We start from the raw sequence: 27,907 nt of genomic DNA on the forward strand, positions 1-27,907 counted from the left end.
GGGAGCATGCTGGAAAACCAGCAGCCAACCGGCTCTAGATCAGCGCTCTCATCCAATGGCGTGGGGCGTCCCCCTGTGAGAATATGGCAGTGAATCTGCTGGGTTGAACGAAAAAAAAATGATTTGTGTACTAGGCTTTACTTAACACTACCAGTGCTTGGTGATTGACCCAGCATTGTCGCATGGGGGAGGGGCTAAGTCCTCCACCATCTGTGAACTCTGCTTCATGGATTTGTCTTCTCTTTCAAAGTGGTTGAACAGAAAGGCAGAGGGGAGGTGATTGTGCTGGGTGCAGGGCTTTTTTTTCTAAAAATATAAGTGCAGATACTCTCTCCACCCTGACCTACCTCTGAGCACCGTCCCTTGTTTTCGACCCATATCCACCTCCTAGTACCACTCCTTTTAATTTGTGGAGTTATGTTTTTTGTATGGAATTGGTTAATGATAATAAACACCCCCCTGCAGCAACAACACATTTCCCCAAGCAACAACAGATCTTTCCTAGCAACAATAGACCCTCCACCAGGAACAAAATACACCCCCAGCAACAATAGATCTGTCCCAGAAACAAAAGACCCCTACTGGCAACAATAGAACCCCCAGCAGCCAGCATCAATAGACCCTTCCCCTCAACAGTTTTCCCCTACAATATGAACCCCAGCAAAAATAGATCCCCCACAACAGTAGATCCCCCAAGCAACACTACAACCTCCAGCTATAATAGATCCCCAGCAGTCAGCATCAATAGACCCTCCAGCACACCCCATCTCCTTTTGCCAGTATATATATTTTGTGCTGGAGGTGCTGGAACTGCGTTTCCCCATGTTTCCATAGAAAAAAACCCTGGCTGAGTGGAGGGAGGAAGTACACCTGTTGCTTTGCCTCGCAGAGATAAAGCAAATATTTACTTTGATACTAAACAATCTTATTAAAGCGGTAGTAAACTTACTTAAGAAAAAATAAACTTTTCCCTGCAAGGTAAAGCCATAATATGCTACTATGCATCACACATGTAAGCTGTTCTTTCAGAGCGCATGTGCCTGTGACGTCACCGACTTCTGCTCACTGGAATGTCTCATTCCAGATATTCATTTTACATACAGGTAATCTTTATTACATGCTTACCTGTAGGTAAAAATAACATTCAGGAGTTTACTACCACATGACCAGCATAACATTAACTCCACTTATTTGAACCCCCTCCCAGTTTTAAAGCAGAGTTTCACCCAAAAGTGGAAGCTCCGCTTATCAGCCTCCTCCCCAACTCCGGTGCCACATTTGGCACCTTTCCGGGGGGAGGGGAAATGGGTACCTGTTTTTGACAGGTACCTGTCCCCACTTCCGAGAGATCTCATGGTTGCAAGATCACTCAGAAGTTCGGCCCCACTCCTCCTTCCCTCACCGTTGGGCCATTCAGAAAGCGCAGTGCGCTTCATGCAAGCTCAGTAGGGAACTGGCTGTAAAGCCACAAGGCCTCACTGCCAGGTTCCCTTACCACGAGCGGCAGCACCCGAGAGCCGATGAAAACCTAGGCTGGGGTACCGACATCGCTGGATTCCAGCACAGGTAAGTGTCCTAATATTAAAAGTCAGCAGCTACAGTATGTGTAGCTGCTGACTTTACATTTTTTGTTGGGGGATGCAGAACTCCTCTTTAATCTCACCTGTTCCCGATCGAATGTAATTTTGCTTACTAAATCCTAAATCTACTTGTGAAAATGTTTCTGAAAGATGAGTATTCAAATACAAGGCTAGATTATATTAGGGAAGATTACTGTTATGGAGGTTATTACAGGGAGGATTGTGCTGAGGGTTAGAGGATGTGAGGGAACCTTAGAGTAGGACATTGCTTACAGCACCAGGAAATCTGCACTGAAAACTACCACTTAGAGATAGAGGCAGTTGAAGCTATTAGGAGTTCTGGCTTTATTCTGACTTTGCTTGTTATAATTTTGTTTGTGAGTTAGTAAATATTGAAGTCTAATGCCCTGTACACGCAACCGGTTTTGCCGTCGGAATAAACTTTGAAGGTTTTTATGACAGAGTTCCGACCGAATTCTGCTCAAGCTGTCTTGCATAAACACGGTCACACCAAATTCCGACCGTTGAGGAACGCGGTGATGTACAACACATACCACGGGACTAGAAAACGGAAGTTCAATAGCCAGTAGCCAATAGCTTCCATCTCGTACTTACTTCAGAGCATGGGTCGTTTTTGTTGCGTTGGAACAGCATACAGACGAGCGTTTTTTCCCGATAGTAATTTGTTCCATCGGAAAAATATAGAACATGTTCTCTATCTAAGTCCGTCTGAAATTTTCAACAGAAAAAGTCCGATGTGGCATACACACGGTCGGAATATACGATGAAAAGCTCTCATCAGACTCTTTCTGTCGGAAATTCCGCTCGTGTGTACGCGGCATAAGGGTTAGTGTGACCAATGCAATTAGTACTTTCAGAAATGTAAGCAATGCCAGCCTTCCTATTTCTTTTAAATAAAGTATACATTTCCTTCCATGCTGATTTGATGGCCCTCTACAACTATCCGGGGGGGGGGGAATTTAAGACTTCCCTAATGAGCCGTAATGGGCATTTCCAATGCTACATAACTTTTACCTGGGAACTTCTGTTGTAAGATTCTGCATAAAGACAGCAAGGAATTTTTGGGTTATGCTGAATAAGTAGACAGCCAAATATTACAACTTTTAGAGGTGTGCTTTGACAGTGACGTTCCTGTGGTGTTGTTAGATTATAGCAACATATTCCCAAGAACAAGTAAAGGTGACTCAATACCATACTATCAGCACTAAATCAAGGCAAATGTAGCAATATGCAAACAACAGACAGGCAGTTGTGGTATTATAAAAGCAAAACAGTTGTACTTATGATTGTACTTGTGATTATATCAGCAATAAACATGGGCAATACACTAGCAATACTTACAGCAGATAGACAACCTTTTTTAACAACACACTGGCACAGGGGCGGACTGATAACTCATGGGGCCCCCGGGCAATAGGAGATTATGGGGCCCCCAGGCAATCAGAGATTATGGGGCCACACAGTATAAACACACACAGTATACAATCACACAGTATACACATACATGTACACACAGTATACACAGACAGATGTAAAAAAAACACAGATTTATACATACTGACCCTGGTTTTACTGAGGCTGGCAACCCTGATGGGGCCCCCTAATGGCCCAGGGCCCTCGTGCAGTGCCCGAGTGGCTCAATGGTCAGTCCGCCCCTGCACTGGCCTTTTAAGACAATATATTGGCAACAAACAGGCAACTGTGCCAATATACAGCAAACAAGCGGGCAATTTTGGACAACAAATAAACAAGAAAAGGCAATTATGGAAATTCTAAAGCAACAAAGGAGCAATTCAATGGCAAGTGTGGCATATCTTGGGCAGAAATGGGTAATCATGATACTTTGTAGGATTAAACAGCCAATTGTGGTGACCTGCTGGCAACAATTGCACAAACGTGATAATACGAATGCAGCTTTTAAATTTCAAACTAAAGAAATAGCTATTTCAGAGGTCTCAGTTCAATCAAACAATGGCTAAAATATTCCCTGCTAAAACCTTTCATAAAACAGTCTAAAATTATGTGCACAAATTATATAAAATTAAAAAGCTTTTAAAAAAAATTATTAAAATTTTAAATAAAATTAAAAATCTCCATATAAAAGAAAGCCATCCGTCTTTAGAAGTTGTGAAACTGGTACATACTACATATAGGATGTTGCAGCAGTTACACTAGAAATGCATTTTAAAACCTTTGTGTAAGTGGTAACTGCATAGGAAGCAGGACATGATGTAATCAAAGGTAAGCGTTAGCAGAGAGTTTGATGTGGTTTTTCAGAATGTTTGTTCTTTATGTGATGCAAATTTTTATAAAATGTATTTTGGGTATTTAATTCTTGTACGTTAGGTCTTTTGTTAACTGTAAGTTCCAGTAAAAACAGTTAACTGCAGGCGTCAAAAGCAACAAATTCAACAAACTTCAGTTCCTCGGAAAGCTTTGCAGGTGCTGTCTGTAGAGAAAACAGGAAGTTCTTGTTATATATGCATTTTCTATAATAGAGTCACGAGCCTAAAATTTCGTTTTGCTAACTAGGTTAATGTTTGCAGCTGGCATTATTTATTGGTATATAACACTCACTTTTTCACCATGAAAATCGGGTGCAAATAGTTGTGTGCGTGTTATACGCCAATACTTCAATTTTAGCTGCCTCGGAGGGTACAGGGAGGGGCCGGGACGAGCGCCGTCAGATTACATACAGGAGAATTTCATGTTTACTCGGTGGCCTCTGTAATAGGAAGTCCCGTCTCCTGGGCCGCCATTGGACCACTTTTCTGTCTATCATAGGAGATTCTCACTGTATGTAATCTGTCGGTGCTCGTCCCGCCCCCCTCCCTGTCCCCTCTAGGCTGCAGATGGATATCGATCAGGCTGCACAGATAGCAATGGTGAGGCTGCTGCATTGATGGCAATGGTGAGGCTGCTGCATTGATGGCAATGGTGAGGCTGCAGATGGGCACTGACTCTTATTTTGCTTCAAAGTTCCTTATTTAAAAGTTTTTTTCCTGAAACTTCCCTCTTAAAATGAATGTGGGTGTTATACGCCTGTGCGTGTTATACGCTGAAAATATGGTACTTATGGACCAGAAGTATTTGCCCCTTAATGAACCAGGCTATTTTTTGCCATACGGCACTGCATCGCTTTAACTGACAAACAAAATTGACGTCCTTTTTTTTCCCACAAATAGAGCTTTCTTTTGGTGGTATTTGATCACCTCTGCAGTTTTTATTTTTTGCGTTATAAACAAACAAAGAGTGACAATTTTCAAGAAAAAAATATTTTCTTTACTTTTTGCTATAATACATATCCAAAAAAAATATTAAAAAATGAATTTATTCATCAGTTTATGCCGATATATATTCTTCTACATATTTTAGGTAAAAAAAAAAACGCAATAGGCGTATATTGATTTGTTTGCACAAAAGTTATCACGTCTACAAACTAAGGGATGTATTTGGGGACTTTTTTTTTTTATTATTGTTTTTACTGGTTATGGCAGCGATCTGCAATTTTTAGCGGGACTGTGACATTGCGACGGACAAATCTGCAGTGATGGGAGTAAGTCACACATGTGCAAGTCACAAGCAAGTCTCAAGTCTTAACCTTCAAGTCATAAGCAAGTCCCAAGTTACTGTGGCAAAAAGCAAGCAAGTCAAGTCGAGTCCCTGCTAGAAGTCCAGCAAGTCAAGTCAAGTCATTTATTTTGGTCAAGTCACAAATTAAGTCAAAATACTGATCTACCCCGAAGCCGGGACTCGGGGGGAGCTTTCTTTTGTGGGGGGCTGGGGGGGGGGGGGCGGCGGCTTTTGCCTAGGCCAAGACACAGAACTGGTGGTGCCAAGTCATTGCAAGTCATTGCAAGTCAAATAGCCCAAGTCAAAGTCAAGTCGCAAGTCATTAGTGACAAGTCAAAGTCAAGTCGAGTCATTTATTTAATTTTGTCAAGCAAGTCGCAAGTCCTCAAACAGGTGACTCGAGTCTGACTCGAGTCAAGTCATGTGACTCGAGTCCCCCACCTCTGCAAATCTGACCCCAAATGACACTTTTTGGGGACCAGTGACAATATTACATTGATCAGTGCTATAAAAATGCACTGATCAATGTAAAAATGACACTGACAGGGAAGGGGTTAACACTAGGGGGCGATCAAGGGGTTAACTGTGTTCCCTCAGCGTATTCTAACTGTAGGGGGGGATGGGCTACCTGGGAAATGACAGAGATCACTGTTCCCGATCACTGGGAACAACAGATCTCTGTCATGTCCCCTGTCAGAATGGGGATCCGCCTTGTTTACAAAGGCAGATCCCCATTCTGCCTCTGTAATAAGCGATTGCAGTCTGCCGGTGGACATCTAGTCCGCCTGACCCGCGGGCATGCCCTCACAGCCTGCAGCGGGCGCGAGAGTGCGCCGCCGACAGCATGCCACCACAGCTGCGCCTGCATGAGCCACTGTCCAATGATGGCAGTTCGTGCAGGAGAGCCAACCTGCCACAGTACAACTGTGGCAGGCGGTCGTTAAGTGGTTAAAATGGATGCATCAATTTTCCTGGCAAAGCACAAAAATATCATTGCGTATAGGCAGATCTGAATATCAGATTTTATTAGTATTTTAAATAAATATAATATAAACAGTCCCCCTTTTCACTTCACTGTCTACTATTAGTAATTTTCTGGACTTCCTTGGCACCGGGTTCTGAACTGAAAACAGAGGCCTAAATACTGTATATGGTAGGATATATGGTATATGGTAGGGTATATTAAAACCCATCAGTTTTTTTCAGTGTCCAGTTAGGGAGATTTAACCACACTTCCAATCCCAAGGTCAGGAATAGGTGAAAGGAAATCTCTGTAAACTGCAGGTGTCACTGGAATAGGCGTCCTCATTAGAAGATTTTTCCTCTATTCCTGTTCGGGTGACCTCTGTAATGTAAAATGTCATTGCCATCACATTCTGTCCCAGTAAAAATAGTCATCAAGACAAATAAAAAGAGCGAGATTTCCCAGTAAACAAGCTAAAAATAAATAAATATAATAAAAAATAAAAATAACCCTTCCAAACACTAAGGATTCAATTTATAAAAATAATTTGATGTGCAAATGTCTCAAGCATTGAATAATCATGTATTTAGTCATATATGTTTATTTTCTGTGATCTTCAGCATCATCTAATGGCCATAATGTGGTATTTTTCTGAAATGGCTCAGTCAGGAAAATACCGCTTTATGACCACTTGATGGAGCTAGTAGGAAATAAACATATTAGGCAAAAATATTTGTAGTCTCCCTGACGGTATTCCCGAGTGTGGCCCGGAGTTAAATTTCAGCACCATTAGCGGTAACCCCGAGCCACACTCGGGATTGCATTGCAGGATCCTGGTGCGGTATACTTACCTTGTCCCCAGGATCCTGCGATGTCCCCCCGCGCTGTCTGTGGGCTCTGTCCTCCGCCCAATGCCTCTGTGTGCCAGGCTCCGTTCCCTGCAAGCGTCACGACGCACGGGGGCAGAGCCTGGCGGCAAATTAAAAAAATGTAAAAATCATAACACATACAGTACTGTAATCTTACAGATTACAGTACTGTATGAAATCATTTCACTTCCCTTTTGTCCCCAGTGCTTTGTCCAGTGCCCTGCATGCAGTTTTATATTACATATACTGTTGTTTCTGCCTGGAAACTTGAGATTCTCCATAGCAACCAAAAAGTGTCCCTTTACGTCAAAAGTGGCTTTAGACCAGCTAGAAAACAGTGATAGTAAATTATAACACTTGCAGAATTGAGCGATAGTGAATCATGGGGAAATGTATTTTATTATTATTATATTATTATTTTTTTTAATTATTTATATTTATTTATTATATTATAATTTATGATTTTGTGTTTCAAACTTTATCATACCCGGGATGTCTACTAGACTCTTGGTGGACAGATCTAATGCCGCGTACACACGGTCGGACTTTTCAGCTACAAAAGTCCGATAGCCCGTCCGACAGACTTTCGACAGACTTTTGGCGGACTTTCAAAGGACTTTCTAACGACCGGACTTGCCTACACACAATCACACCAAAGTCCAACGGATTTGTATGTGATGACGTACACCGGACTAAAAGTCCAGTAGCCAATAGCTGCCCTAGCGTCGGTTTTTGTCCGTCGGACTAGCATACGCACGAGCGGATTTCTGGGTCCGGCGGAGTTACGATGTAAAGATTTGAAACATGTTCCAAATCTAAAGTCCGTCAGATTTGCGACTGGAAAAGTCCGCTGAAGGTCCGGTGAAGCACACACACGATCGGATTGTTTGCCAGATTTGGTCCGTCGGCGTCCGTCAGACAAGTCCGGTCGAAAAGTCCGACCGTGTGTACGCGGCATAAGTGTGTTATTGCTAAGAATTACAGACCTACAATATAAAACGCCAAATTTCTATGCAAAATAATTGTACCACTTTGAGACGCAAAAATCTGAAATAATCATACCGCCAGGGAGGTCAAACATATTACGCAAAAAAAAAATGTTATTATTTGTGACAGCTGAGCGAGTGCTTGGGACATACACACAGCAAAGTTTTTATAATTAAAAAGAGTAAAAAAAAATGTGACTTTGGATATATTTTAACCTAACCCTAACACTTAACCTCCCCCTAACACTGAACACTTACCCTAAGCCTGCAACTTAACCCTTGACCTTAGAGGAGTGGGATAAATGACGGCTATTCAACTTTTAGCAGCAGAAAAAAAAAGTATTATGAGGGAAATCTCTGAACATTACAGCCAATGCTGGTTTTGCTATTTTATTTTTTAATGGCCTGCTTATTTTTATATGGTTATATTTGGCTGGTGTTCTGTTCTAATTGCAGTCTGCATCCCTGTTGGGGAAATGCATCCCTCTTTCTGTCCCGATGACAATTGTCACCGGGGACAGAAAGTGAAGGGGAAATCCAAAATTTTAAAGTTGAAACAAGAAAAAAATCTTCTAATGAGGACATCTGTTCCAGTAACAACTGTCTAGGAAATTATTTCCCACCACTTTGTAGAGATTTCCTGCTGTGTTCCTGGGGATTGGAAATAATTAGAAATCTCTCAATGGAACACAGACAGCAAATAAATAAATAAAAAAGGCAGGAGTTGTAACTGTTCACTACTCTATCCCAAGCTAGAAAATAAAGTTTTGGTTTTAAAAATCTTTGAATCAGCTTAACAGGCAGGCATTTAGCAATTTCAGAAGAGCCTACATATTTCTTTCAGGGCAGTATTTCCCAAAATGTGGGCAAATACAGGTAGCAAATAATTGATAAATGTGGTAAATCTTTCAAAACATCTTCAGAATTAAAAAAAAAACAAAAAAACGCACAAATGCACATTAATCATTTGCCCCCTTTGTAAATGTTCCCCTTTTTTGTCAATTGTACTACCATGATCTTGGAAAAGGTTAAAGTGATTGTAAAGTTATTTTTTCTAATTAACAAACATGTCATACATACCTGCTCTGTGCAATGGTATTGCACGGAGCAGCCCCCATCCTGCTCTTCTTGGGTCCCCCACTGTTGCTCTGGGCTCCTCTTCTTCTGCGTGTGCCACCATAAGAAGCCACCTCCTATGGGGACATACATGCAGGATCAATCCCAAACCAGGCTGTGTGTGTCTACAGACTCACATAGTGTAGCTCAGCCCCTTGTCACTGGATTTGATTGACAGCAGCAGGAGCCAATGGCTCCCACTGTTCTCACTGAGTCCAGTGAGGAGGGAGAGAGTGCTGGATCAAGATTGGGCTCAGGTAAGTCTAGCTGACAATAGAAGGTTTTTTACCCTAATGCAGAGAATGCATTAAGGTAAAAAACCTTCAGCCACTACAACCACTTGCCGACCGTCTAACTAAATATAAGTCATGATTTTTACATTAAATACCGGGGCAATGGCAGCAGCTAGCTACCATAACCCCGGTATCTTTTTTTCAGTTAGACGGCCGGTTTTCTAATAAAAGTGGACCCAGCAGTGGATTTGCCACGGGATCACTTTTATAGGCCTCGGGAGAGGCGCTCCCCTCCCGCAGCTTCCCGGGGGTTTCTAAACTTACCGGAGCCGTCGCTAACCTGGGAACCAATCCGGTGTGGCTGATGGCTAGGCAGGAAGCCGAGTGAGGGTAAGATAGCCCCCATTTGGCTCTATGCCCTTGAAGGACCAGAGCCATGTCTGACGTAATTTCCGCCTCTTGGGCATAAACAAGAGATTTTTTTTCCCTTGAAGGCAAAATGTCTTTTTTTTTTGCTTTTAAAGGTAAATGAGAGATCTGGGGTCTTTTTGACCCCAGATCTCTCAATAAAGAGGACCTATCATGTTTATTTCTGTTGCAAGGGCTGTTTCGATTCCTAGTAATAGGAATAAAAGTGATAACAAAAAAAAATTAAAGGGATAGTGCAAAAATAAAAAGTAAAAAGTAAAAAAAAAATAAGAAAAAAAAAATTAAAGTGGCATTAATTGCTCTGGTTAACCTAATGCACCTAATTGCACCTAATTCAAAAACCATCTGCGACAGTTTTGGTTTTCACCGTGATTCCTGCTCCAAATTTAGGTAGCTCTAATTTGCTCCACTTCTACATTGTGACAGTACACCTGTGCCAAAATTCAAAATAAAATACAGACAGTTTGTATCTTACTATCTAAGACCAACTTTTAACTCAAATGTGTTCTAAAAGAGGAGCAGCATGTGCCAAATTCAAGTACAAGTTCTAGACAGGTACATAAATACACAACTTTTGGAATGCATGTAAACTTTTTTGCAAAATCTGTCTACACCAGTCTTTATAAATTCCAGGGACTGTTTTTAGAAGATGGAGTGGATGTTAGTGGTGCAAAAAAACAAAGTATTCTTTGTGCAGAGGTTGGCTTCATTATCTTAGTTTATCATGATTATATATCTGAAGGTGGCTATATTCCTTTTGTGCTTTTTTACTGTCCCATACAGAGCATGACACAATAAAGCTCAGTTCACACTATGAACCACATGTAAATCGTACAGGAACCGCACAGCATTAATGTTCAATTCACATGTGATTCAGTTCATTTTGAATGGGCTCAAATCACACTTCATAGTGCATGCAGCAATTTTGGCACCGCACTGCAACGGGATCAAATGGTTGCCTTGTACCATCCCATTTTGTGTAATCGGGTGCAGACAAACATTCTCGCTTGTGACCTGCGTTTGGGGTGTCATAAAGACTGCACTGACACCCACTGCGGATCGCAAGGGTAGTGAGATTTGAATGTGGTGGGAAACGTACATGGGTCGCCGCATTTCCCGCACCACATTAGTGTAAACCTAGCCTAAAGGAGAATCTGGTAAAGTTCATTTGTGGTTCAAGTCAGCAAAATCTCATTGATTTTAAATGAGCAGTACACGTGACAGCTTAGAATCTGCATTTTACTATAGCTGCTTTGCTCTGTACTGCATTTCAGTGCAGCATGTCCTATTGATAGTTGAAAGGAGCTGCTTATAACCCTAGGAAACCATTTAAAGCTTGTGACTCTCTTTAAAATCATAAAAGTCACCTTTATTTTGCTATCCTTATTGACACCAATACATTTTTCAAAAATTTCTAATTTTCACAAAAATCTCATGATTTTTGCCAAAAGTTCAGGGAAATTAAAACTCAGAATTTTTCAAATTTCTCATAAAACAGAGGATAAAGTTCTTAGCAAAGTAAATATTGAATAGGTATCACATTTATTTTGCTACTGAAGTTCTGAACAGTAATGCCTATTGTAAGTAACACCTATATAGCTTTGCCCGAATACTAGATATATTTCACTGGAAAATAAATTACATTGCCTTGCAGACCACATATGGGTTGAAGATAACGGTTAAAGGTGTTATTTTCTTTAGTTAGAGTCGATTGAAATAACAGTTATGCAGTTTTATAAATATTTATTTGGCATAAACAAGAAATCCACCTATTCACTTCTTATAGAAAGTGCTGATGTGGTTGGCCAAAATTGAATATAGAGTGCACAAGTGCTAACATTTACAGTGGGGCACAAGGCCCTAGCATTACATTTACTGGCTATTCAAATTGGCTTCTCTTATCATCTCTAGTGGCTATTATCACTGTTTATATATATATATATATATATATATGAATATTGTGATCTGAAACACATAGTGATGTACCTGCATCCTGCTGGTCAAGTGCCTAACAATGTTTATCTGCCCATGGAACTTTAAATAAGGAACATCATCAACACACAAATTAATTAAACATGAAATAGTAGTTTAATGATGTAACCGCATACAAATACACATGTAGGAGAGATAACTAAAAATTAGACACCGGATTGTATATATTTCAAAATATTTTCACATAGAGTATAGATCAGGGGCATTGCTAGGTCTACAAAAGATCTGGGGCTAGAGCCCATAGCAACGTAGTAAAGAAAGTCGTACGCTTGGGTGGGCATACACATGTATATAATTGTGTGTGTATATATCCCCAGAGAGTCCCCCCTTACATCAGGGTCCTCAGAGAGCCCCCCTTACATTAGGATCCCCAGAGAGCCCCCCCCTTGCATCAGGGTTCCCAGAGAGCCTCCCCCTTGCATCAGGGTTCCCAGAGAGACTATAGCCCCAAAAGCCACCCCCTAGAGACGCCACTGGTATAGATTATATCTCTAAATCTATTTAATCAAAATGCTTTCAAAGATTTTTTTATACAGTTAGATTGATAGAAAAAGCACATCCCATATCTCAACGCATTTTGTGAACATAAGTTCACTTCCTCAGGAGTGGATGCCACTGAAAAGATATCTGTACAGTGTGATGGAAAGGCAAAAGTTAACTTCAGTCATCTTTTCATTAATAAACAAATTTACCGGGGAGTAATGCCAATTCAAAGGGACACAGACTTACAAATCAGGCATAATCAAGGCTTAAAAAAGTGTGCCAAAATGAGTCTACCAGTAACGCTAAACACCATTAGATCTTCCTTATACATATAGATGTTGATTTACTAAAACTGGATATTTTTTTTGTCAAAGCTCAATTAAACAAGGTGAAGTTAGAAGCTGATTGGTTACCATGCACAACTTCACCGGATTTTGCACTCTCCAGTTTCAGTAAATAAACTCCATAGAGTCAATATTGCATATAGGCCCCATAGGTTTCATCCCATCATTGGGAGGCACTGCCATGGGGGAAAAATAGAACCTCCTTCCTGTCAATATGGCCAAAAATGGCATGTCAATTTTTACAAAAATGTAAAAATGGCATCGGGACAAACAAATCCTAAGTTAGAGCATGATGACATCCCCTTCTCTGCATCACAGAAATTGACAGTACGTCATGAAGCTAATAGCGTTATTGCGTAGAGCCATCAAACCCGGAAGTTAAAGTGGAAGTAAACCCTCCTATCGCTTTCAGCCAAGGAAGCTGCCATCTTAGCCACTGTTTGATCTTCAACTGCCTTTAAGCTGCACATGTGATTAGGTATGACACCAGCCACTGGATGGTTTGACAGTTTGGTTGAGAGCACAACCAATGTGACAGATAGCATTTCCGGCATGCGGGAAATGTAACAGTTTTTTTAAACTTATAAATCGATGGTTTTACTTCCACTTTAAAGTCCCATGGGCAGATGGGCAGTACAAAATATTCATGTTTTACTCTTCCTTCTCATGCAAATCCCTGAGTTGGCTGACTCACTAAAAACATTGGGCTACATTCACAAATCGGTATTTTCATCTTTAAAATCTGCGGTAAAATAGCTCATAGCATTTAAAAAAAAAATGTTTGCAATTCACAAAAAACGCTACTAAAATACCACATGTGGTATTTTATCGAAATGTGCGGTATTTATCTCATGAAACCATGCAGTATTTTATCTCATGCGATATCTAGTGGGATGGATACAGTGGAGAAGAATTAGAACCCCTGTCAGTTTTTATTGCTAATAAAGAGGTAAAATGGTTTAAACTGTAGAAATATGGCAACTCATTAAGTCAGTGCGGTCCCTGCAGCATATGTATTAATACAAAAGCAAAAACGTGGCTAGAATACCAGTCAAAGGGAAGCTGCACTAACAGGACACGTGTGGTGTATCAAAAACAACTAAGCTCAATTAACCACTTCAATACCAGGCACTTACCCCCCTTCCTGCCCAAGCCAATTTTCAGCTTTCAACACTGTCACTATTTAAATAACAATTCCACAGTCATGCTACACTGTACCCAAACAAAATTTTTATCATTTTGTTCCCATAAAAAGAGCTTTCTTTTGGTGGTATTTAATCACCTCTGTGGTTTTTATTTTTTGCTAAACAAATAAAATAAGACCGAAAATTTTGAAAAAAAAAGTTTTTCTTTGTTTCTGTTATAAAATTTTGTAAAAAAATAAGTTTTCCCCTTCACTGATGGGCACTGATAAGCTGCACTGATGGGCACTGATAAGGCAGCACCAATGAGGTGGCACCAATGAGATGGCACTGATGAGGTGGCACTTATGGGCACTGACGATGGGCACTGATAGGCAGCACTGATGAGCACTGATAGGTGGCACTGATGGGTGGCACTGGTATGCAGCAATGATGGGCATTGATAGGTGGCACTGATGGGTGGCACTGATATGCAGCACTGATGGGCATTGATAGGTGGCACTGATGGGCACTCATAGGTGGCACTGGTGGGCACTAATGGGCACTGTTAGGTGACACTGGTGGGCACTGAAAGGTGGCACTGCTGGGCACTGATAGGTGGCACTGATGGGCACTGATGGGTGGCACTGATAGGCATCACTGATGGCACGGGCAGGCAATATTAATGGGGCACTGATTGGCAGCTGCCTGAGCACTGATTGGCAGCTGCCTGGGCACTAATTGGCATATCCCTGGTGGTCTAGAGTGGCATACATGTTGGGGTTCCTTTGTGGGCATCCCTGGTGGTCCTGGCGGCATCCCTGGTGGTCCTTGGTGGGCATCCGTGGGGGGGCTGCGCTGATTAACAACCAGCACAGACCCCCCTGTCAGGAGAGCAGCTGATCAGCTCTCCTCTAGCTGGCAGACGTGTGAGGAAAGGCCGATAAATGGCTCTTCCTGTTTACATTGTGATTAGCCGTGATTGGACACGGCTGATCACGCGGTAAAGGGCCTCCGTCAGAGGCTCTTTACCGAGATCGGAGATGCAGTGTGTCAGACTGACACACCACACCACCGATCTCCACTCTACACGCCCCCACAGGCTTGTGAATGCGGCTTATCCTGCTGGATGTCATATGACGCCCAGTCAGGATTACTGAACCACTTCCCAGCCGTCATTCTGCTATAGGCCGGGTGGGAAGTGGTTAAGTAAATAAAAAATATCTTTAAAAACGTCAAATATTGAATGAAAATAGCATAATAAATCACACACATATATTAATACCCTTTTTCCACCCAAAAAATACAACGTTTCTACTGGTGGAAGAATGATATTTATATATGTGTGTAATTTTTGCTACTATTAACCTCTGGAGGAAACCTAGGGTTCCATGGAACCCTGGTTGAGAAACCCTGCTTTAAAGTAATTTTTTATGTGGTATTTGGCAAAGTCATTGCTATATCTTTGGACAGGTCTGTTTTTTCTTGTTAGAGAATGGCCATTGTTATTCTCTGATGTTCTTCAAAGTGTCATTTTGGTATCCATCTGTCAAACCTTCAAAATAATGACACCCCTCTCCTAACAGCTCAAGTTTCACACCTTTGTAAGAATACTTGTCTATTTATAGTCCCATTCTGTCTTGGGAATATTCAAGCCAAAAATATCTCTAAAAATAATTGTGAATAAGTAAAATATTTCCACTATATATGACATATGTTCCAACAAGGGATTAGACCATTGTGATATGCATGTTCATTGTATTACGTTTGGAGTGTTTGGCAGGTTTGCAGCAAATCATGGATATGCTTGTATATACACAAAAAAGTCTCTAAAAATGTTGTGAAATGACCATAGAAAATAGATATATTTCAGTACATGTAATGGGGCGGATTAATGGGGTGCAAGTGCAGTTACTCTAGAGCTTAGTAAATGAGGGGGAGCTCTGCTGACTTCCATCATCCAACCATGTGCAAGCAAAAATGCATTTTTTTCCCCTTGCATGTGATTGGCCATTCTTTGTAAAGTAAAGCTTTACCTCATTCACCGTAGAAAGTGGCAAATTACACAGTCTATTTGCCAAGGACCAAGCCTATTTTTTACACTTGTTGTTTACAAGTTAAAATCATTTTTTTTTCTTTTGCTAGAAAATTACTTAGAACCCACAAACATTATATATTTCTTTTTCAGACACCCTACAGAATAAAATGGCGGTCATTGCAATACTTTATGTCACACCGTATTTGCGCAGCGGTCTTACAAAGCAATTTTTTGGGGAAAAATACACTTTTTTAATTAAAAAATAAGAAAACAGTAAGGTTAGCCCAATATTTTTTTTATAATGTGAAAGATAATGTTACGCTGAGTAAATTGATACCCAACATGTCATGCTTCAAAATTGCACCCGCTCATGGAATGGCGACAAACTTTGACACTTAAAAATCTCCATAGGCAACGTTTAAACATTTCTATAGGTTACCAGTTTTAAGTTACAAAGGAGGCCTTTTGATAGAATTTTTACTTTCGCTCTATCAATCGTGGTGATATCTCACATGTGTGGTTTGAACAACGTTTACATATGCAGGCGCAACTTACGTATTCTTTCGCTTCTGCGCGCGAGCATGGCGGGACGGGACGCTTTCAATTTTTGTTTTTCTTATTTATTTTACTTTTTTTTTTATTTTACACTGTACCTTTAAAAAAAAATTGGACCACTTTTATTCCTATTACAAGGAATGTAAATATACCTTGTAATAAAAAAAAATCATGACAGGAACTCTTTAATGTGAGATCTGGGGTCAAAAAGACCTCAGATCTCACATTTACACTTAAGTGCAATTAAAAAAAAAAAGTATATTTTTTTTTCAATAAAAAAAAATTGTCCCTTTAAGGCCTTTGGGGGGAAGTGACGTTTGACGTCACTCCCTTCATCCAATGGCATTGGGTCGAGTGGGGGCCATCATTCCCTCACTCAACTTCCTGCCTCTCATGAAGCCACCGTGGGGACCACATTTATCTCAAAGCAGACCGCCTGCCGTTGAAGAAAATACCAGGGTTACGGCAGCTATCTGCTGCCATAACAACGGTATTTAACGTCAAAGTAGCAACGTAAATCCACCATGGGCAGACCGGAAGTGGTTAAGATAGAACTATAGGCACAACTTTTTTCAACTCTTTTTCATTTTGGATAGAATAAGGGATGGTTATAACCCCTGTCAGTTTTTTTTTTTTTTTTTTTTTTTTGCCATCTGTGTCCTATTGGAATATTTTTCCTCTATTACAAATCTGGTGACAACCCAAAATTTGGGATTTTTTTTACTTTCAATGATAATGGTAAACTGACTAATATAGAGATGGTGAATCTACAACATTACAAATCTGATAGGTGTTCTAATTTACCTCTACTCTATCCAAAACTGAAAAAAAGTTTTTTCCTTTAGTTATACTCAATCCCAATGATTTCAATATTTACATATCTAAGTTTCTATGCATTACTGTTGAGAGAACTGATCCAAAAAGACAGAGAATACTCAAAATTGGCTATTATATTTTTACATTCCCTAAATACCGCATGCCTGGACCACTACTTAATTACCGCATGCATTTAATTATTTATTTCCTTCTGTGAACTGACTTTAACCCCTTTTCATGCAGTATTTACTGACAGTTTTGAGCGTTTTGCGGTAAATACTGCAAAGCGGTATAGTGAATTGACAATTTCAGGATCGCATGCTATATTTAGGGAAAATATGTCCAGACACCTAAATACTGCATGGGAGATGCTTTTGTGAATGGAGCCCAATGTACTCTGCTTGTGGCTGATATCCCATCCTAGGAGTTGCTAAAAAGACCCTGTTATCAGCCTTTAGTTTTTTTGTTTCTCATTGTTTTTCATTGAGTACAGTGAAAGGTCATACAAACACAAGACTTGGAAATTTCCCCTGCAGTATCAGTACATCTTGTAAAAGTACAATCTAAATGCAAATAACTGAGGCAAGATGGAAGACCATCAAATAAAACTAGTTTCGAGAAGGCTAGATTTGGGTCCAAAAATGGCATGCAAGTATGCAGAAGAGGTGAATTAAATTATCATTTAAATCTAAAACAAATTGAATGCAAAATTGCAGATTCCGAAACCTATTCAAAACAAGCTGCATAAAAGGGTATTTACTACATCAACCTTCTAGTATTCCAATGCTATATACACGCGATAGGATTTTCCGACAACAAAACCGTGGATTTATTTCCGACGGATGTTGGCTGAAACTTGTCTTGCATACACACGGTCGCACAAATGTTGTCGGAAATTCGGAACGTCAAGAACACGGTGACGTACAACATGTACGACCACCTGAGAAAAATGAAGTTGAATAGCCAGTGCGGCTCTTCTGCTTGATTCCGAGCATGCGTGAAATTTTGTGTGTCGGAAATACACACAATCGGAATTTCCGACAACGGATTTTGTTGTCACAAAATTTGAGAACCAACTCTCAAATTTTTGTTGTTGGAAATTCCAACAACAAATGTCCGCTGGAGCATACACATGGTCAGAATGTCCGACAACAAGCTCACATCGAACATTTGTTGTCGGAAAATCCGACCGTGTGTACATAGCATAAGAGTGTGGAAAAGAGTGTCAGTTCCAAATTAGACAGAAGATTGAGTAAAGTAAATGATGAAAGAGAGAAAGGAAAAGGAATAGTAAAGAAAAACAAGCTTCCTGGCTAAGGTTCTGCTAAAGGTACTACCTAAATATTAGGTTTAAGTGGGAGACTGTATGTAGCTTATCCACGGATTCCGGAATCTTTCTAACCACTCCTGTTAATCCCACAGGATGCTTACCAATGACAGCAAACTTCCAAGCCTTAGTGAGAGATATTATTGCACCCAAGAATAGGTAAATAATGAGTCTTAAAGTGTGCTGGAATATTAGCAATTGGTTTGTGTAAGAGGGCAGTCTGGTGGATACCACATAACAGTGAGATAGGACCTTTTAATTCACCCCTATGTGAATGATATTGAGTGTTCCTCTGTGTACTCTAAAGGTCCATAAATTCCAGTCCTCCTCACTGATCTCTGAGCCTAAGTCTGTCTTCCACGCCAGTCAATAAAGGAGCTTGGTGCAGATAGCAAAGAAGCAGAGAAAAGCTGATACAATGCCCCCTTTCTGTGTTGTTTCCCTTATGTAACTGGTCTCAAAGACAGTTTAGTAATAATGTCTGTCACTCATTTGACACAGTTTAAAAACATTTAAGATTTTGTGTAAGCGGAAAGCTTATAGGGAAGATTCTGAAGAAAATAGCCTGGGCTTAGGAAGGCTCTGTGATCAAGGTATTGTCCAATACAGTATAAACCCTTACCCACCCACTACTTAAATCGATGGAATTGTAACCCGGGTGGAAATGCTGGGTCATGGAACACTGGGACTATTGGAGAATGTATGGATTGAAGAGTATATATGTTGCAGGAGTTGTCCCACAAGTGTAATGAGTGTGATAGAATGGGTTATTGGATTGTTCTGTTTTTTTCAGACATCCACATTGGGAGGTTTATGGGATGAGAAACACTTACATGTGCTTCAACGCTTATCCAGTTTGATTTATAAGTCGTAGGGTACATTTGGAACAATTGTGTGATTTGAGTTGTCCTGATATATTTTAAGGAAATGCAGGACCACCAAGCTTTCTGACGGCTTGGGGCATATAACATCTTGAGGACAAATTCACATTCCCTGGAGCCCCAGATAAAGTTTAAGATACAATATTCAAAGCTATTTAAATTAGAGGAGGGAATATTTTGACGGTCAATGTTAGAAAATATTTTTAGTAACAAAGTTAGAGATTTTTCCCATACTTTAAAGAAAATAGGTAGACTATTTCCCTTATCAGTTTAGTGAAATGAGGAAACCAGACTTTTACTTTTTAATTAATATAGCTGCAGTAGTAGGGAATAATAAATACTACAAAGTATTTTCTATTTCTTATGTTCTGGATAAAGTCATTTTGGAAGTGTAGGACCCCCGTAAGTACAGTGCTCTGTGAGATGACAGCAGAAGGCCTTCCTGGGAGCTGCAGACAGAAATAAGCTACAGAGCAGAAGCAGCCCTGTCACTTGTTCTATGGGCAGCTTCTCCCATGCCAGGAATTTGCGAAGGGATTCTGTGGATGTTGGTTGGATGACATTGGGGGTGCTGCCCTCCGCTATAGGACTCTGGATAGCTATATGATTGGGGCAGTAACTAAAATCTGCAGATTGGCATTGTGATAAGCTCTGTTGCTTATCAGCCTTGTCTGATTGTAGGTCAGCCTATCCTGCAAGCTCCTTCAGTACTATTACTAATCTAGATTGCCTTGCTCGGATACTAGATATATCTATATCTAGGTTAATAGTAATAACACTTTCTGGGGTTCTAATAAGAAAGTTTATGATAATTACTGTACTTACTATCACAGATAAGAAGCAATCATTAAAATGTTCAATTACCTGAATTTCTTTAAATGGCTAAAGGATAATTGTTATCTTTACTGAAGAATAGAGTACATGTACATTTGTGAAGCATATTTGTAAATTGATCTCAGTATACAGAAATAATTGTGTTGCTATTGTGCTAGGTTACTTTTATTATTCAAATATGTATTCGATTGAAGTACAAAAAGTGCATGAATATTTATTTTCATATTGCAAAGTGAAACAAAGTGGAAACTTCATAAAAAGAAGATGTTTCATCACCCATCCCAAAAACAATTTTAGGATATTTGGCACAGCCATACAAATCATTCCTTTCTGCTCCTTGGCTAAACTGTGCATCCAGAGCTTCCTGTTTGCAGCTCAAATTCAGGAAAATTGTATAGAGTAAATTGTTCTGCATGTAAACTGCATACAGCTGCATCAGGCTTGTTAGGCATTGTTAGTGGAGTTTATGGAAATTATGATTTTATAGAGCTAGGCTTGGGGAGCAATGAGAAGGAATAACTTGACATGTTATTGTATGTATACCCCTTTTTTTAGGATTGCTGATTGCTGAGAGAAGTTAAAGTAGAATTCCAGTCAAATACTACAATGCTTAAAAGAGAAGTAAAGGATTTTTTTTTAGAATCATACTTATCTCGGTAGATGCAGCATCTGTCCCCCGGCGCCTCTGTACTGAGAACCGAGTGATCAAACACCGCAGTTCGCCTGGTTTTCAGAGCTCCGTGAGCACAGAGCTGCTGACTGTCAGTCACAGCTCTTTGCGCTGCTTCCTCCTCATTCATTGGAGCACTGGGCTATGGAGGGGCGGGGGTAGCCGGCTCAGGCTCTTAACGGTTTGCTGAGAGGCCGAGGTGGGTGTCAGTCTAGGTACCTGGTGGATCCAGACTTTAAAGCCACGATGAGGTGGTGCCTGGACTGACATCCGTGCCATCAGCAGAGAGCGGACTTCAGCTTGCTCTCTGCTGAAAACGGGTCACAGGAGTGCAAAACGAACTGAAAGAACTATGATCCAAACAAGCTTTGGCAGGACTTCTCCTTTAAACCTGCTCTCATTCTAAGCCTTTTCTAACTACCCTGTAAAGAAAGATGTTTATACTTACCTATTCTGACGGTGCTCCGGTCCAGTCATATTATCTCTCAGTCCTTCAGTGAGGAAGAGAGATCGCTGACAACAGCTGCAGTGATTGGGTAATGTTGTCACTCAAAGGTCTACTATGGGGCATCCATTGTCAGCTGTCCCTCCTCAACACTGAAGTCGGAGCTGGGAGCCGATCATTTGACTGGACCAGAGCGCCCTCAGAATAGGTAAAGAATTCCTTTACAGGGTAGTTAGAATTGAGGCAGGAGCATGTTTAACTATATTAACTATATATTTGACTGGAATTCTACTTCAAACATGTAGATATATTCCGTTTTAAAAAGGATGTACTGTGCTTTGCACTAGTTCAGTAGAGGACTTTTTGGTTTCTTTTGGCTTCCTTACCAAAAATTGTTGGGTTTTACCATCCTATTTTGCAAAGTGAAAACTCTGCACTGGTTTAATAAATCAACCCCAATGTTTTGTAACATTTCCTGTATTTCAGTTTATGGGTTATATTTCAGCTTATATTATATAATGTTTAAAATGTGGGTTTTGTAGTAAGTTAAAGGTTTTATTAATTTTTATTTTTTTTTGCAGGGGCCTTTCTTCAAATGTCAGTAAAACGATCCTAACCTTCAGCCACTATGAATCTGTACAGCTTACCAAATGATTCCACACCAGACAATGAAACTTTAGCCATTCTTGAGAATAAACTCATCTGGGTTGCCTTACCTGTTGTGTATTCACTGGTGGTTTCAATTAGTGTTCCGGGCAATATTATTTCACTATGGATTTTAATATTCCACTCTAAACCAATAACATCTTCAATAATACTCATGATCAACCTGAGCATCACAGATCTGGCCCTTGCCATGTTTCTTCCATTCCAAATAAACTACTACTATAATGGGAACAACTGGATTTTTGGTAAAGATCTTTGTAATGTGGTGACAATCATGTTTTATGCGAATATGTATTGCACAATACTGACAATCATGTTGATCAGCATAGAACGTTACTTGGGTATTGTCCATCCCATGAGGTCAAGTATGTGGAGGAAGAAAAGATACGCTGTTGGGGCAATTATTATCATTTGGACCACAATACTTGCTGCATTCTATCCTATGGAATCGACTGACTTAACCTATGAAGTGACGCATCTAAACAAAACAACATGCTTTGATGTTCTCAAGTGGAATATGCTACCAAACATATTTTCCTGGGCAGCCTTCATTATTGTACTTTTTTTCATTTTATTCTTAGTACCCTCCGTAGTTACTATTGCTTGTTATGTTTCTATTATTCGCAAGCTTATTCAGACATCCAACAGACATGGAACTGGGCAGGAGAGGAGATCCATCAAGCTTGCCATATTTGTGCTCATAATATTTATTACCTGCTTTGCTCCCAACAATTTCATTCTTCTTGTACATACAATTGTGCGCCTGTTTTTTAACAAAAGCTACTACCATGCTTACAAACTCTCACTTACTCTCAGCTGCTTAAGCAGCTGCGTGGACCCATTCCTTTATTATTTTGCTTGTAAAGACTTTCGAAAGAAAGCATTAGATTTATGGCATCGGAGATGCAGAAGAATAGAACGCTCTGAGACCAGGCGCGGTAGCTTGTTCTCTGCACTTACATTTTCCAGTGGACAGATTGCGATCTTAGAAAATGGAAACAATCACAAACATGAATGTAAAAATCGTGAAAGTGATATGTAGCCAAATTTTTGTTGGACTCCGTCAAGGAAAAATGGGATTTCAGTCTATCAGCATTTAAAGCAGATCAGTGGGAATTTTAACAACCAAGCCTTCGGGTTTGTCTGATCAATGAAACAGCGGACACGGATAAAGAATCACTGTATGAAACATGTTTAATAAAAAAGACTTGAACAATAAAGTGTACATAACAAGTTGGTGCCAATTTTTAAAAATTGGAGAAAGTCAAACCAGAGATGAACTGAACTTGAGCCTGAACTTTTTTTCTGATCTGCAAAAGAAATATGACAGCTCAAAATGACTGGGTAATATTACAACAAAAGTACCTCTACTTTTCTTTTCCTCCAGTTTTTTTTTAATACAATATGCTTAAATCTGTTTAATAACATAGAAATGGTGACCAAAAAATAGTTAATTGACTGGAGCAAAATTAATTGCATTATTCTGTGTGGATCAAAATGCTTTTCACTCACACCTTATATACATTTACCAACCCACCAAAATTTAAGTGACAGCACGCCTGTTGCTTTCCTATAATTCAGGACTCTCTCAGGTTTAATACTCTAAACAGCAGAAAAAGTTGCTTTTTAATAAAAAAAGAAAACTCCAAAAATCGAGTGTGTTTGTAATTGTTTTGGTTTTGCCCTGCTAAACTGCATTTCAATGTGTTTTTATCAATAATTTTTTAAAAGTGTGGTTGCAGTTTTGACCTAAAAAATATTTGCCTGGTACAATTAATACTTAGCTGTTACATGGAAGCAGGACAATAATTCACAAAAATACTGCTTTAACCCATACAGTGGTTATAAACCCATGGAATTTTTCCACATCCAAAGAATAAGGGTCACCCCCAGCAATTATTTTCTGAGGAAACGCTGTGAAAACAAATGAATGAATACATTTAATTACAGTAAGTCTAAATTAACAATCATGGTATACTTTCCTACTCTGTGCAATGGTTTTGCCCAGAGCCGCCCTGATCCTCCTCTTCTTGGATCCAATGCTGGCACTCCTAGCCCCTCCCCCCCACCGAAGTGCCCACCTAGCAAACTGCTACTTTAACTAACCTATCATGTACAGGGGAAATTTAGGTTTCAGGTTTTGCCTTGCCCATACTTTATACACAAGGCTAGGTAAACATTTACTTTGCTCGTTGAACAGTATCTACTCCTTAAGTGAGTCAACTTATGTAATGTAGTGCTCCAATACACACGGGAGAAAAGAATTTTGTAATGTTATTTTGCAAAAACATTTTTTTGACAGGTTAACGTTAGAAAACAACATAAAAAAATGAAATCATAAAAATTGTGAAAGAGTGGAACTCGTTGAATAATTTACAATACATATAAGGACCTGTTTACACGTGGTAAAAAGTGCATGTTACTGCAACGCATTAATCACTGCAGTGATCACTGTGCTGTGCAACCGGTGGTGTGAACAGATCCTAAGAGTTCAGTAAAAGTTATTTTCTGTTTCCTGTTACATTCATGAGAACCTGAATAATTCACCTTTGGTTCAATCGAATAAACATCATAACTAGAGATTAACAAACTAGTTCATTTCCGCTGTGCTGATGATTTGTCTGATATGCTCCGTTTATGTGTTTCGCGGCACAAACACTTGAAAAATTTTCCACTGTTGCCTTTTTAAAATGTAAAAAAAAAATGATGTGAGGTTCTTCAGAAAATCCCCAGTTTTGTTTTTTACCTGATCTTATCTAGAAGGGTTTAGAAAAGAATAGCAGATCTGAGGCAACTATGGACTTTCATGGTACAATAAGGACTCACATACATGAATTATAAAAATATATACATTTATTTAGAACAAGACATTGTTAAAATAACCCTTATAGGGAAAAATACAGTACACGTAAAATAAAATCTCTGAAAAAGAACAGAAAAAGTAAATGTTTATCCGTCCATGAAGGGGATCAGATAGTCATCCTGGATCAGTTCAGCCTCTACCTGTTTCGCGGTAAAACCTCTTCTTCAGGAGTAAACTTCAGAGTTTATTTGTATATGTGTGAATATCTCTATAGAGAACAAACATATGTATGAGCAAACCTCAAAACAATACATTGAAATAAGTACATTTATAGTTGCAGATATTTGGATATATGTGGAACCCAACTCTATCTGCCATAGAGGCGAACCACTCCACGGTTCCGTAACCCAAATTTATAATAAACGAAATACAATTCCACCCAGAAAATGTGTCCCCAAAAGGAATGGATATGCGTAGCTTACCAACGCAGGACTGACATAAGCCAGTAGGGTCGCTAATTCCCCAAAGGGCAATTACCCGGGCCTGGTGTGGAAGCCAGGTCACAGTATAAGAAATACAGAAAAAAATGTCAAAAATAAACAATAAATAAACAAAGAATGATATGTAACTGGTATTGCTTAACCTGTTTGACAAGTGTGCTTGCAATTTACATAGTGAATGTGCAGGGTAAGCCACATTCAGATAAATGTAAGAGATACATATCTCAGATAATACACAATATTGAAAGTTTATCAAAGATAAAGTAGATGCTGTTTGGGCCTGAGAGGGTGGGAATCTCCGCAGATGGTACACTGGAGTTTGAAGCAGGTGAGGAAAAACTGTAGAATTTCTATCAATAAAGGGATTATCTAAACACTGTGTATTAACAACACATGCATATCACTAATACTGCCATCCAGATCATAAAATCAGAGATGGAAAATATAGACACTCACCCTACTCAGATGGATAGAATGAAAAACAGCATTTTATCATTTGGACCAAAGGTCCCATCAAACATAGGTGAGGTCGATTGAAATATGTCAGGTTTTGACAGACTTAACCATGGTCAGATAACCCTAGGGATTATAACAGAGGACAAAAAGAGATAAGTACAATAACACCAAGGTAGGACATTTCTGCAAATTGCAAATAGCCCAGGCCTCCGCAACAACCCTTACATAAATCCATGCTTGGGATCAGATACACCGCCGTACGCATCACCAACGTGTAGCCGAGCGATGGGAGGAAGCTCCCATTATATAAACCCAGCTTCTATCAGGTGGTGTCACAGTACAGCACAGCGCGCTAGCGCCAGCCGATGACATCACCAAACACGATCCGGGACTGCGTATTCGCACGCACATGCGCAGTACCACAAAATGGCAAATAGATCCAGAGAGACGATCCACTCTGGGATGCTGTTCGTCTGTCCATAACAAACGTCCAACAGCACCATCTGGTCACAATTGGACAGAAGATCACACACTAGCCCAAAGTACAGAGAACGCCCAATGGCATGAGATAGCACCGCAGGTAGGAAGAGAACAACCAGCCCACAGAATACGAAGAAAGCTGTGGGGAAAGAAAGGAAATGACTTGGTGAAAGTGAAACAGTAAGTGTGTGTGTGTGTGTGTGTGTGTGTGTGTGTGTAAAAATGGATGTCTCAGCCTAGGCTGCACATCAAAGGATGGATGGGTGTGCGTGTTTAAGAAGGGTCATAAATGATGATAGAGAGAAATAATAAGTGTGAGGGAATGGGACTGTGTGTGCATCATAGGGACAAACCAAAGCTGCCAATCACCTGGGTAAGAGTGTGAAGAGTTAGGGTGATTACCTGTGTAGTGCAAGTGCGAAGCAGGCTGGTCACTCCGTCACCGCGGCGATGCATGGAGTGAACCGGTTCAAGGTCGGGTGCGTGCTCACGCCAACGTCATGTAGGGGCGTGATGACGGCATGTGGAGGGGAGGGAGAACTTACTCCGCGATAAACCAATCACGGTAGCTTCCCGCCCACACACCGCCAATGCCCAAGAATGAAAATACCCCTACTGACTCCCACAGTGCGGCGTCAAAAGGCGCCGCATGCGGGACGTGGTGACATGATTCCGATGCGCCAAGGTCGCGGCCCGTCCCCATCAAGACGTAGGATGGGCCACGGGTCCCAAACTGGGCGCATCGCAACCCCCCGGAAATGAGACCAGATAGACACCAGTACCACCTCCCATCTAGAAAATAATTGTAGATATATAATTAGACAATATAATTAGATTATATAATTAGACAATAGTAGGGGTTTTTTAAAGGGTGTAAGGGTGGATTGATCAGGTCACGGAAAGCGGCTATTATGTACTAATAGATGTTTCATTGTTCTAATTTTAGTTAAATTACATCTGACTCCTGATGATTGGTTGAAAGCCAAGAAACGCATAGAGTTACCAGCTTATGGATGCACATATTGTTTTATTGTAAAATCATTTTTTCTTTGAAATTGTACCTATTGTATGAATTATGTCTACTGTCTGATGGTCTGTATATGCCTAACTGTGTCCTATGATGTTTTTTATTTTTGTACTATGTCCAAAGATGAATTTTATTAAACTATTTTGTACCATTAGCATCTTGAAAATCCTTTGCGATTATGGTATTGTAGGCTTTACGAATAACTATGGACAGTACACCACACTATGGATTATAGATATAATACTGGTTTCAGGTCAATTCAATTTGACTCTGACCAATTAGCTTATACATTCATTGACATGTCTCACGCAAAGTCCCGCTACTATCCCCTTCTTTTTTGCGCCAAATAACAGGGATGGAGGCATGTCAGTGCATTTCTTGGTGTGGACAAGTCATAACTCCTTTTTTTTAATTTATCTGAGTGTGGTTTATCTTGCACATTGACTATGCGAATTGCAAGCACACTTGTCAAACAGGTTAAGCAATACCAGTTACATATCGTTCTTTGTTTATTTTTTGTTTATTTTTGACAGTTTTTTTCTGTATTTCTTATACTGTGACCTGGCTTCCACACCCATATATAGAGATATTCACACATATACAAATAAACTCAGAAGTATAATCCTGTACATGTAGGGCTGAACTGATCCTGGACGACTATCTGATCCCCTTCCCGGATGGATAAACGTTTACTTTTT

General features: G+C 40.1%; 1 protein-coding gene across 3 annotated transcripts in view; it reads left to right on the plus strand.

Moving 5' to 3' along the window:
- P2RY8 (P2Y receptor family member 8) overlaps positions 1 to 27,363 on the plus strand; it is a 114,894-nt gene extending 87,531 nt beyond the window's left edge. For all 3 annotated transcript variants that reach the window (XM_073616413.1, XM_073616412.1, XM_073616414.1), the window contains one exon: positions 21,859 to 27,363. In XM_073616413.1, coding sequence (XP_073472514.1) covers positions 21,906 to 22,985 — 1,080 coding nt within the window. In that variant the 5' untranslated portion in view covers positions 21,859 to 21,905 and the 3' untranslated portion in view covers positions 22,986 to 27,363. The remainder of the gene's footprint in view (positions 1 to 21,858) is intronic.
- Positions 27,364 to 27,907: the final 544 nt, after the last annotated feature.

This window comes from Aquarana catesbeiana, linkage group LG02 (assembly GCF_042186555.1).
Source record: "Aquarana catesbeiana isolate 2022-GZ linkage group LG02, ASM4218655v1, whole genome shotgun sequence".
Lineage (NCBI taxonomy): Eukaryota > Metazoa > Chordata > Amphibia > Anura > Ranidae > Aquarana > Aquarana catesbeiana.